This window comes from Anabrus simplex, chromosome 7 (assembly GCF_040414725.1).
Source record: "Anabrus simplex isolate iqAnaSimp1 chromosome 7, ASM4041472v1, whole genome shotgun sequence".
Lineage (NCBI taxonomy): Eukaryota > Metazoa > Arthropoda > Insecta > Orthoptera > Tettigoniidae > Anabrus > Anabrus simplex.
In genome coordinates this window covers 235,281,792-235,295,579 of record NC_090271.1, presented here as the reverse complement: position 1 = coordinate 235,295,579, position 13,788 = coordinate 235,281,792, and the positions used below count along the sequence as shown (strand labels likewise).

The following is a 13,788-nucleotide window of genomic DNA, read 5'->3' as shown; positions in this document are numbered from 1 at the left end:
GTAGGAAACCTTCATCGATGAGTCTTTCCATCTCCCTTGTTTTGAACGTGGTGTTGTTCATAGCAACATAGTGCTTCACTTGCGCCCAAACAAGTTCAATAGGATTCAGCTCACAATGGTATGGTGGTAAACGAAGAGCCATTTCATCGATTCTGTGGCGATCGTATTTCCATCGCACACTGTTTACGAGGGCCATCAAGTCTGTTTTCAGCATGTTCTCATCATACACTACACCACGTTCTCGAAGCCATGACCGCGTGTTCTCTTTTTTCCATGCCTTCGTAGGCATAGCTTCTTTCTTGCGGCTATGATAGGAGGCATAGTCAAGAACAATAACAGAGTTTGGCGGCAGGTTCGGTAGTAGACGTTCTTTAAAATACTCCTCATAACAATCACCGTCCATTTCGTCGTGAGCATCTGCGGTATACTTCTTGCACTGACACACGTACTTCGCCCCTGGCACGAACCCATTCTCGTTACCTGCATGAACTAACGCGAACCGTGGACCACGACCTGTAGGCGACTTCAGACCGCAAGATAGTCCTGACAGAAAAGCATCCCGTGGAGTTGAAATGGTCTTATCTTTCCATTCTTTCCCAACAGTGTGCCCTGTGTTAACCCACGACTCATCAGTGTAAAAGATGTTCCTTCCCTCGTCTCGATATTTCTTAACTGTTGACAGACACTTGTGACGCCAAGATATAATGTTCTCTCTTTCCGTCAAACGAGCTGCATTTCCTTTCCTTTCGTACTGGAAACCCATGTCTCTCAACAAACGATACAAAGTTGTTCTTTTGAAATCGGGAAGGTCTTTATCATTCTTCACAAGGTTGGAGGTTGGTTTCTAAGGAAAAACTCGTGCACCTTACGCCTTACACCACTGCGAACAAAATCATTGAACTTGACTGACCTGCTGTCTTTCCGTGGTGCTTTACGTTCTCTTGTTTTAATCGGAGAAGCCAAAGGTCCTGTAGTGGCTGCTGATCGCACTTTATAAACAGTCCTCTCAGAAATGCCTGTTGCTTCAGCAGTTGCTTTAACCACCCAGCTGAGACTTTTATCTGGATTCTTTCGAGAAAGGTAATTCAGTTCCTTAAGCACAGTTTGCTTTTGTTTCTTCCTCAGTACCTCTCCCTGTTTATTTTTATGGACGTTCTCACCCATAACGCAAATAATCACTATTAATGATCACTATTAATGTTAAAAGAAAGAAATCACACACGTAGGCTAATCACATAACACTCACTCAAAAGAATACGATTAGGCCTCTACACTGATATAAAGGCTGAAAAACACACGCAACAAATAAATACCGTAAACTACATCTCTACAAAAGAAATCACGGTGTTAATGTTAAAAGAAAGAGACCAAACAAATAGGCACACAAGACAAGTACGCACTGATTTACAGCCTAAAAACACACATGCAATAAAGAACTTAACTACAGAAGTGATCTGCCCGCGGTTCACAGATGCTTGTACCAGAGCAACATAGAAGACAAATGAAGCAAGGCAATGAAGCGATGGCTGTTCCCGCCATTGTACTTCCTCCCTACGAACGTATTTATAAAAAATAAAATGTTATATAGTTATTTTAGTATCTCACGGGCAAAAATGCCTCATCCTTTTTATCTATCTGTCATAATACATTAAAAAGTACAGTATACTATCCCTTAATCACGAGAAATCATAGGTGTCTCAGAGGGGGTATGTTCACTCATTGTAGGTCCGTAAGAGCAATACTGTTTTCTTAACGTGGAATGAGCCATAGAGGTTGTCCGTTCTCACAAGGGCTGAACGGTAGCATGTTATTATTTGAAACAGGACAGTCGTGGTCTTAACTTTTACCTATATTGTCTAGCAATGGTCTAGCCTAGTATCCAGGTTTCGATTCCCGATGATTTTTCCTTGTCTATACACATTCCAATGAAATAACGTGCTCACATTCAGACTTCTAACTCCGGAACTAAGGATCCGATCAAATTGGTTGATGTGGGAGGTTCAGATACAGTAAACACGTAGGGTGAGGAAGGTTTAAAGTACAGGCTCCCATACGCCTTGCATTTCATGACGAATGTGAATGTCTTTAAAGAAATAGGTGATCTGACCGTACCCCGCGTGTGGGTGAGCCCAAGTTGATGGCAGGTCGAAAATGTCTGTATTATCGAACAGAGAATTACAGTAGACTTGCCACCATTGTGTACGATTCACCAAATGTTTTGAAGCATCGCCTATCATCTCAGACTTTATGACAACACCATCAAGGAAGCTCGCCGTTCATGTTTTACTGTAGTGAACATCCGACACTGGAGAGATGGCGTGGAATGCCATTAGTAGACGAATAACTTTGAGTGGCGTTTATAAAAGTAGGAAAGATCACAATATGAAGATAAAGTTGGAATTCAAGAGGACAAACTGGGGCAAATATTCATTTATAGGAAGGGGAGTTAGGGTTCGGAATAACTTACCAAGGGAGATGTTCAATAAATTTCCAATTTCTTTGAAATCATTTAGGAAAAGGCTAGGAAAACAAAAGATAGGAAATCTCCCACCTGGGCGACTGTCCTAAATGCAGATCAGTATTGATTGATTGATTGATTGATTGATTGATTGATTGATTGATTGATTGATTGATTGATTGATTGATTGATTGATTGATTGATTGATTGATTGATTGATTGATTGATTGATTGATTGATTGATTGATTGATTGATTGATTGATTGATTGATTGATTGATTGATTGATTGATTGATTGATTGATTGATTGATTGATTGATTGATTGATTGATTGATTGATTGATTGTCTCGAAAGAAGACTAAATTACGGAACAAAATGCAAATAACGTCAGCTCTCGAATGGTAAGAAAACTTCCGCCGCACGTACTTACGTTCCCTTTCGGAAAGCTCATGCAATAGAAAGCTGCTTTGTTGCACCTCGCAGACAAAAGAGTAAAGGTTTATTTCGCCGTGCTTAATGAGTTGTTCCCTTTTGAAATGTTTCAGCGCGACACATGGTCACATTATCTTAGACAGCACATCCCGTCAATGACAGACACCGGCTCAACAAATGTGTCTCAGAAGTTTCCCACAAATCCCGGGGTTGTAAGGGGGCCAATAGGGAAAGGTCTCTCTAAGTTTCTAGGCAGCCTGGGAATGCATTAATAACCCATGTCTATTTACAATGTTACGCCTTACTTTAAAGATCGCAATACTTTGATTTCTAGCATATCGCCGGGATGAGTGGCTCAGACGGTTAAGGCGCTGGCCTTCTGACCCCAACTTGGCAGGTTCGACCCTGGCTCAGTCCGGTGGTATTTGAAGGTGCTCAAATACGTCAGCCTCGTGTCGGTAGATTTACTGACACGTAAAAGAACTCCTGCGGGACTAAATTCCGGCACCTCGGCCTCTCCGAAAACCGTAAAAGAGTAGTTAGTGGGACGTAAAGCAAATAACATTATATTATTATTTCCAGTAAGCCTATATCTCCTTATCCCCTCACTATCGATACTTGAAAGGTTTACTTACTATCTCGAGAACATCCCTCAATACCTTCTCAATGTTGAATTTGGTCTGTCATAAATCTTTCAAACCTAAAAAATCTAAATTCATTGCTTCGGAAAAAGAGTTTACGGCTACAAATAACATTATACACTTCATTATCAGCTTTTGCCGACGCACCTGATTGCTGCATATCAACGGCACACTCAAAAAGAATTTTAACAACAAGCTTTACTATATCGTTCTCATGTGTGTGAATTTAAGTTTTTTCGTCAACAGGTTTTGAATGTTTGTACTTGGAACAATCTGGAACATCCTCGCTATTTTGATTGACGTGTTCGACAACCAATTTATTTTATTGTGTTCGTTCTGTCCTTGTCCTTTTTTTAAGCTTTTTCTTGCATATCTTATGGCTGATGATGTCTACAAGTTAGACGAAACATGTCCCGTATTATTTAATAATGTTGTTTAAATAAATAAACAATAAACTTATGGTATTGTAAAGGTGGAATATTGACTTAACCTTAAAGTATACGTACGACAATACGGACTTTACGATGAAATTTATTTTATGTAATGAAGAAAATCTTGCACTGTTTTAATTCTTGTACCCCTCCTCCTCATTTAGCTCGGCCTCCTTGGGGAGTTAAGAAATATTAATTATGTTTTCAATTGTACTTAGCATACTGGGGGTATCATGATCTTGTGGTTGTTATACGTCTAATAAGAACAACCATTCTCTCTTAACTCTAATAAGAAGTGTTGTCTGTCCGCCGTTCTGTTCGAATTGACTGAACGCCAAAACGCATTTTTCATTAAACATCCCAATATTAAAGTAGATATCCAGGATTCCAGTAGGACTTCTCGGTCAGAGAGTCAGCTCAGGGTGTCATTACTTGCACCTTTTGCTAACAGTAGCACTTGTGTCTTGCTTCTACCAACAAATAAACAGAATGTTCAAAACTGAATGCATTTTGATACAGCTCCCTGTGTTCATTAGTTCTACAGATGGCCACAAAATAAATTTCCACCCGTGCAAAGCCACGGTCAAAAGCTAGTGCATTACTCAGTCCACCGGGGTGCTTCCGCTGCTATAGGCCGGAAACCTTCCCAGCCCACAAATCACAATATTAAGAATGGTGAGGTTGGGTTTAATGGCGGGGCTGTATCATCTCTGGTTAGGTGAAGAGCTAAAATGGCATAGGGAAGAACGCACAGTTGAGAGTTCTTGTTAACTTATTGAACCACCTACGTATTACCTGGGCCACAAAAGTGGATAAGGAACAGACTGCCCAACACCTCATGACATTAGGAGGGTCTGGGTTCATTTTAAAACAGTCTGTGACGCTTGGAGCTAATGTACCGTTAAAGAGCGTAGGTACTACTGCAGAGCTACTTTAATTGCAAGTGAGTGGGTGAAGCACCCGCCCTAGCAGTCTCACTCAGATTACATTGAAAAGGGTCATCAACGGTAAGGTACGACACGGGAAAGCAATTTTACTGAAGACGCGCCATCCAACGAGATCATTCGCATTCCAAAGTACCTCTACGATATGTCATCAAGTGTAAAATCGTTCACCGAAAATGTTATCCTTTTAAGGGGAAATTGCTGAGAGCAAAGAAAACCTGTGACATGCACAGGTCTTACGGCGTTCCAGGTATATTTTGGGATTTCGTGATCAGGCCCCCTTCCTCCTCAGTTGCTACCCTCAGCCTGGAATTGAACCTGAGGCCTCCAAGTAAGAGTAAAACGCGCCACCGAGCTAGTAGTTCCCTAGAGTCAGTGTTCTTCAAATAATGGACTCTAACACAGATGCGAAACGCGTTTTTTTTTTTTTTTTTTTTTTTTTTGTAAGTACTTCCACGGTTTGGTATGACGTCAAGAGGAAACTAGCACATCGAAGCACTTTGAATCATTCAAGAACGGCCGTCGACAGCAACTGACTCACTTTCCGGCGTTACTGACTTGTTTGCTGTTAAAACAGAAGGGAAGGCAGTAATATCCACCACTGCTACATAATTGACATCAAAAACGATAACATTAATAATGCAGTTGAAACAAGTAGACGATTACAGAGCTGAATGCTGTCTCTCTTCATAGACATGGTGCGGAAAAAATAGGTGCAAGTAATTTCCGAGTGCAAAATGAAACAAAGAGGTGTCATGGGGAACGAAAACAGGTACAAGTACAGTACTTCCCAAAATACTTTTTTGCAATTTGCTTTACGTCGCACCGACACAGATAGGTCTTATGGCGACGATGGAATAGGAAAGGCCTAGGAGTGGGAAAGAAGCGACCGTGGCCTTAATTGAGGTACAGCCCCAGAACTCGCCCAGTCCCAAAAGTTTAAGATCAACATAATACCTTTATATTGACACTAGCATTTGTAGCCGAGAAATTTGCTGTGGTCCGCCTCTGTGGTGTAGTGGTTAGTGTGATTAGCTGCCACCCCCGGAGGTCCGGGTTCGATTCCCAGCTCTGCCACGAAATGTGAATAGTGGTACGAGAGCTGGAACGGAGTCCACTCAGCCTCGAGAGGTCAACTGAGTAGACGAGGGTTCGATTCCCACCTCAGCCATCCTGGAAATGGTTTTCCGTGATTTCCCACGTCTCCTCTACGGCCGCTTCCTTCCCTCTTCCTTGTCTATCCCTTCCAATCTTCCCATCCACCCCACAAGGCCCGTGTTCATCATAGCAGGTGAGGCCGCCTGGGCGAGGTACTGGTCATCCTCCGCAGTTGTATCCCCCGACCCAATGCCACACGCTCCAGGACACTGCCCTTGAGGCGGTAGAGGTGGAATCCCTCACTGAGTCCGAGGGAAAAACTAACCCTGGAGGGTAAACAGATAAGGAAAGAAAGAAGAAATTTGCTGTGGAATATAAACTAAGACCGAACGCTCGGTGTTTGTACTCTGCGCTACGGCAGCTGCCTCAGCCGAACTAATGTCGCGCGCGGCCGCCCTGCCTTAAACGTGTGTACAATCTTATATGAAATCTTATGTAATAAAAGATGCTGGAAGTGTCGTCCTTGCTGGGTTATACAGGCACTGTATCTGGTAAACACATTCTGGCTGTTGCGAGTGAGTTCTACCAATGTAATGTTTCTGATTTCATTCGTAATGTTTTATTTCAGTTCCTCCAATATGTGAGGATTTGTTCGATACACTTTTCCTTTCAGTTTACTCCACAAGTAAAAGTCACACAATGTTAGATCCGAATAACGAGAGGGAAATAGACCAGCATTGATCACTCTGACTGCGAACATTTCCGACATTGTAAGAAGAAAATCGTATGCTGTATGAGCAGGGGCTGAATCTTGTCGAAACCACCCACGCGAGTTTTCTTCTTCCGTTAACTGATGGAAAAATGGCGTCAAAATATCATCTTGGTACCCCTCTGCATTTACTGCCGTCTCGAAAACAATAGGCCCAATTATTCGTCTTGCACTAACAGCACACCAAACACCAATCTTCCTATGATAATGAGGGACTTCATAAACATTATTAGGATTTTCTGCTCACCAATAGCGAGAGTTATGACTGTTCACATGACCATTAAGTTGTAACCAGAACTTTTACATAGAAAAATCGGTGTTGCAACGATAACTCTCTCCCCATGTTAACAGCTGAGATTCAGACTGGCGACTGATGCTTGCCAGGTCGAACACGTGCAGGCTGCTAGCAAGGTCAAAAACTATTCTACAGCTTACAAATCGAAGAGTAAAAACGTCGCGTCGACGGTCTTAGTTTAAATGAGAGACCCTGCATGTTTCTCAAAGCTCCGTGGCTTAGTACACACGGTAACACAACATGTATGTGGCAGTATTGTGAAGTACAGTAGAAGTATCTTGCGAAATTCTTACTTACAAACTGCAGTCCTATGAGACTTCGACTAAAAATCAAATTGTTTTAAATATGTCCGTTGTTATCTGTCGTTTGCTAAATGTCGACGCCTTCGGTTCAGAAGGTAGTGGGTTTGATTCCCGGCAGGCTCAGGGATTTTAATCATGTCTGGTTAATTCCAACACTCACATCCCAGCACTGAGGGCCGCAAAACAGAGCTACGTTCTTGCTGTGGAGTCCCCATGTCTTGATATGGGGCCATGTGACAGCCTCATCCGTGATATTTTGGCTTCCCTGACCGGCTCGGCCGACTCACATATCACATAACTCCTGAGGAAGCTGAGCCCTCATACCTCCTCGAACGCGCTAGGTTCAGGCATACTAGCAAAAGAGAATCAAAAACACCATTTTACAAATATAATATTGTACACGGGGCTATGTTCATATATCGTACAATGTATTATTAAAACTCGCTTGTTATTTTAAAAGTCCATATCCAGAGGACTAACATAACATAGAAGACTGGTTTTTATCTCAAATTATTTCTCTAAGAATGTAACATTGGGAAACTAATATGCATTCACTTCTGTTCATAAGTTTAATATGACGAAGGCATTGCTACAGGGAACTTTAGTGAACAATGCACTGAGTCGTTCTTCAATCACCGTTCATGGCATGAGTTAAATTATTGTTTTATGAACTCTGGCGATGACGATCTCCTTTAGATTTCCTTCCTGCTCAAGGACAGATATTTTTGTACCACAAAGGTCATCATCATCATCATAATCATTCACTTATTGGCGAGTGTAACTATTAACTTCCGTGTGCATCATTGCAGCCATTTATAGCTTACCGATTGTTAAAAAAAGCTCATCCTAGAACTACAAGCAAATCAAAACTATCAAAGGTCGACAATTCTTATCTTATTTTCTGGTTCTTTGTTCATCAGACTGGTCAGACGCTGCAGTCAGTTAGGTTCTTCTTATATCAGACTCTTTAACGTCCTGGTATCTTCGGTGATTACATTGTCCATTCTTCAACTGAGAATGCATTACTTAGGCACAAATGTCCCGCTGTGCACGAGGCTTCCCATTACTAGCGGTTCAAACGTCTGGGAGAAATTAAATTAAGATTTCTGACGTTCGTTATATTTTAGTACATAATTTTAAACCACATTAGGAATTTGACATTTGTAATTTAAACTCTCCGCCCCTCCCGTAATACGTGGTGATGACTTCGCGGGATCTCTTGTCTCAATATACCTACGCTTCAAGTCATAAGATTCGCAACTAGCGTATCAATTAAGGTTTTGTTTACTACTTTTTATTGTCTAGTGAGCCACCAGTAATTTTCCTTTAAAATCATCATGAAACCCGTCATTTGACTTCATTTAGATTACATTACAGAACCTTCGACGGGATGTTTCATCATTTTATTTTGCAAACATATCTAAAAATTACATTTCAAAAACCGGCAAATTTTAAGAATTTTTGCTTTAACCTAATAAAATTTGTTAAAAAATATGCTCATAGAATAAATTGCGACATACTTCTTTATTAAAGAGTAGAGTTAAAAAATGCTATTTTCCTCTTTTTTTTTTTTGCTAGGGGCTTTACGTCGCACCGACACAGATAGGTCTTATGGCGACGATGGGATAGTAAAGGCCTAGGAGTTGGAAGGAAGCGGCCGTGGCCTTAATTAAAGTACAGCCCCAGCATTTGCCTGGTGTGAAAATGGGAAACCACGGAAAACCATTTTCAGGGCTGCCGATAGTGGGATTCGAACCTACTATCTCCCGGATGCAAGCTCACAGCCGCGCGCCTCTACGCGCACGGCCAACTCGCCCGGTTTGCTCTATTTTCGACCTGTTCTTTTATTATTTTGCTTTTACGGCTGCACTGGACCACTGTATTCAATTTCTGCCCGGTCTTCTATGATGTTTTATGGTTTTCACTTTCTGTTCTTCCAGTATTTCTTCATTCTATCTGATCTTCGTTTTCGTTCTTCTTCTGAAAATACCCTTTTAGTTGTTTCTCTTTTATCAATTTTTGATAGGAATCTAATTTAACACACCGGGCTGAGTGGCTCAGACGGTTAAGGCGCTGGCCTTCTAACCCCAACTTGGCAGGTTCGATCCTGGCTCAGTCCGGTGGTATTTGAATGTGCTCAAATACGACAGCCCCGTGTCGGTAGATTTACTGGCACGTAAAAGAACTCCTGCGGGACTAAATTCCGGCACCTCGGCGTCTCCAAAGACCTTTAAAAGTAGTTAGTGGGACGTAAAGAAAATAACATTATTATTATTATTATTATTATTATTATTCTAATTTAACATTCTTCCTTTGTTTGATTTATTCTTTAAATCCTCCAGTGTTATGTCTAATTCTTCCAAGTCTTCTTTTATTTCTTTTATTCAGACAGATTGTTGTTTCTGTTTCTTGTTGCTTGTTGTTTTAAGGGGCCTAACATCGAAGGTCATCGCCCTGTTTTTGTTTCCAAAGCTTCTCCAAAATTCTGCGTATTAACCTGTCTTGAGGTGTTCTCAGCGGATGACTAAAGAATGATATCGTCCCTGTTCTGCCAAAACGGTGAATGTTACAATGCTCTTCCTATCCATTATTTCCCTTAAGACTGGTCACGCCTTCCAGCCACATATTGATATGCGGTCCATCAGAACAATTTTCGTTGAGTTCATTTTCCTATGCGCGCGTGTGTAAAGGAAAATGAACCTTAAATACATCACATTCTAGGAGTGGGTAAATGTCATGCAAACATACATTCCTTCAGTATGGTACAGTAAGGTCCATTTTCCTTTACAGACGCACATAGGAAAACGAACTCAACGGAAATAGTTCTGATGGACCGAATATCAATATGTGGCTGGAAGGCGTGACCAGTCTTAAGGGAAATAATGGATAGGAAGAGCATTGTAACATTCACCGTTTTGGCAGAACAGGGTCGATATTCTCTTCTTGCTTATGAAATCCGCTATAGGTTCTATTTCCTGATGTACTGCTGCATTTGGGATGATGCCCCATTCTCCTTCTTTTCGGCACTTCTTATTAATGCATGTTCTTACTATTCTTCTTTCCATTTTTAAAATTTTATCTATGTTATTCTTTTGCCTTAGTTTAAATAATGTTTCACTTTCATAAGTTACTTCAGTTTGGACTACAGTCTTATATTGTTTCAATTTTGTATTTATTAACACACATTTCTAGTTGTATCTATTTCTGGTTACTTTTGGGCTCTGGATAATTTATTCGTTCTCCCTGTCCAAGAATGTTTTTCATTTAAATTGTATGTTATACTTGATCCAATGTATTTAAATTGTTTTATAATTTCTATTTCATTCCCACATACCAGAATACTGCTTATTAAAAGGGGATCTATTCCCATTATTTTAGGTTTTCAAATGAAATTGTTAATCCTATTTTTCCAGCAATAGTGTGGAGACTTGTGATTTGATTCCGAGCTTCATTAAGGTTATCAGCTAGTAGTGCCAGATCATCTGAAAATCCTAAGCAATTTAGGCTAATGTTATATTTAGTGTATCCAATTTTATACTATTTTTGTTATTCTATTTATACCATCCTCTCATCAAATATTCCAGAGTACAATTAAACAAAAGTGGTGATAATACATCACCTTGTCTTAGTCCTGTTCTGATTGTGAATACTCCGGATAATTCTCCTCTAAACTATTTATTACATGTTAAAAACATTAAAATATGTTAGCACATTGTGTGGCGTGCCGCAGAAGTGTTCGCGAGTCACCTAGTGGCACGCGTGTCATAGGATCGCCATCCCTGGTCTAAGCTGTCACTACCAGTGAAGATAAAAATATTGTCTAAGTACCTGTTGCAAAATCACATAACGGTGTCTGCCGGAAGCTTAGAATAAACCTCTGGATGAAGTTTAAATTTCAGCACAACAACACAGCACTCATGTAATTCCGTAATCCACCACTTCAAGTGACTGAAAATATTTTCTTGTCTCATGTTACAGGTTAACTTCGGAGAAGTTTTCATCCCTCCTAATTTGGAGGTTCCCAAACCACGCGTACTGCCCGAGTTCAAGAGACTGGCGCACGGTCTTCGCTCAGGGAACATCAGCGTGCTGGACGCCAAGACCTTCTACATCCCCAATCTGCACTACGACGGCGCGGGGCCTGACGCCTACTTCTGGGTGGGTAACGGCTCGGAGCCTACACCACTCGGCATCAAGGTGGCCAACGAGGTGGGAAGGTCGGTATCATGTTACACTTATCTTTACTAAAACAGAACCCTTTGCAAATTAACAAAAAAATATTAATAAATAAGGACGGAGGGAACATGATGCAGCTTAAAAGAGTCTAAAACTGTCTATCGATTGTTCCTTTACTCGTCTTCTTTTTTATTCATATCCTAGTCCAATTAACTTATTTACATAATTCTTTCTGTAATGCGTTCCTTGGTCCTATACCCTCAGGCGTTTTATGATGTTTTGAAAAATGTCCACAGCGAATGTAGCCATAATGGCTTATGTGAAACTCTGCATTGACTCACATTAGCGCTCGTAGTGGTGCTTAAATGAAACAGTGCATTGACTGACATTGGCCCTTAAAATAACTCCTACGGGACAAACTGCGGGCACCTCGGCATCTCCAAAAACCGTGAAAGGTAGTTAGTGGGACGTAAAACCAATAACATCATTACCAAAAGTAGGCCTATAATTTTAAAGGAGAGAGGAAATATGTGTTAGGTCTACTGTCGAGTATGGTAAAAATATTCGTAGTCAACCGCTTGTATTCCATTCTAAATAGGTGGCCACAGAACTTGAGTCGTCGCTTCTTAAAGGATTCCATCAGTCGTTCGGTTTTCTGATAAAGTTCCTCTCACCCTCGCAACCTGCGTTTTCCAGCCACCATCTTTCGAAGGATCTTCCTCTCAAACTTCTCAGCTTCTCTCAGACCAGCTTTTCCAGTAATTCGGAGACATTCACTTCCATACAGACATTCGGGTTTGATCACCGTGTTGTAATGTCTGAGTTTAGCTTGCATTAAAATTGCCTTTTACTTGTACATCTCGTGTGTTCTGCGATACGCTGCAGCCATCCTATCGCGCCTACTGTTGTTAGCTTCTCTTTCATTAGATCCCATCTGCTCAATATTTCCGAGATATATGAAGCTGTTAACTCTTTCAATCTTACCATTTCTTGTCTTTAGTTGTTGGGGAGCTGTGTGGATATTAGTCAAGTGCCTGGTTTTTTTCAAAGAAGATCCTAAGTCCAGCCTTTTCAGCTTGTTGTTTCGAAAGAGTGATCTGTTCTACAACTGTATCTGTGTTTCTAGAAAGAATCGCTAAATCATCAGCAAGAGCTAGATAGTTGATCTTCACACCGTTCTTTGAACCTCCAATGTATACTTGGTTCAGTAAACCTTTCTTGTTATTTTTCCCATTCACGGATAACCTTCTCGAGTCGGTGATAGTCCATCGCCCTGCCTTACTCCTATTTTAATTTTAAACGCCTTGGAGAAGTCATTATAATTATTTAAGGAGATGGATATTTATTTATTTATTTATTTATTTATTTATTTATTTATTTATTTATTTATTTATTTATTTATTTATTTATTCATTCATTCATTCATTCATTCATTCATTCATTCAATCAATCAATCAATCAATCAATCGTTTATTTATTTATTTATTTATTTATTTATTTATTTATTTATTTATTTATTTATTTATTTATTTATTTATTTATTTAAGGTTGTGTAAATATGCGTTTATAAAGGTATCTAGGTTTAATTTAAGCTTGGTTATTATTTTAGGAAATTAGTGTTATTTATTTCAGGTGTATTTGTTGTATATTATGTTTTATTGAATCATCTCGCCTGGGCAAATAACCTGTTGATGATAAATCAATCTATCTATCTATAAATACGTATATCAGTGCAGTCATCACAAACTGACTATGCAGTGATCTAAATGAGTTATTTACAGTGAAGGCGCAGATATATTAAACGAACTCAACAATGTAAATTACACAAGGTGTTCTGTTGCTGCTGCTTACGTGCCCCGTAAATGGCTCGTCATTGCCTGCGTAGATGCGTATGTTTCGGTCAGTTCACCTGGTGACATTTGGTACTTATAGGTACGAAATGTGATTGTGAACGCGCTGTTTGGCATGGATTTGGGCCGTTTTGTAAGGATTTCCTTCTCTTTCATATTATGGAGCTTCCTACGAACAGCATCTCAACTGTCAATTGGTATTTTTATTTGGTACCTTTTGGAAATGAGCGTCTCTCACATGTGCACTTTTTAAGACGATCTTAATGCTTTAAATCACGATTCATTTAAAACCTCAAAATAAACCCCCTCCCTCCCCGATGGCACAACAGCCCCGAAGGGCCATGGCCTACCGAGCGACCGTTGCTCACCCCGAAGGCCTGCAGATTGAAAG

General features: G+C 40.3%; 1 protein-coding gene across 1 annotated transcript in view; it reads left to right on the top strand.

Moving 5' to 3' along the window:
• Positions 1–13,788, top strand: part of LOC136877074 (protein Skeletor, isoforms B/C) — a 421,284-nt gene that overhangs the window by 336,020 nt on the left and 71,476 nt on the right. Inside the window, exon 5 of the mRNA XM_067150891.2 lies at positions 11,350–11,588. Within this exon, the coding sequence (XP_067006992.1) occupies positions 11,350–11,588 (239 nt within the window). The remainder of the gene's footprint in view (positions 1–11,349; positions 11,589–13,788) is intronic.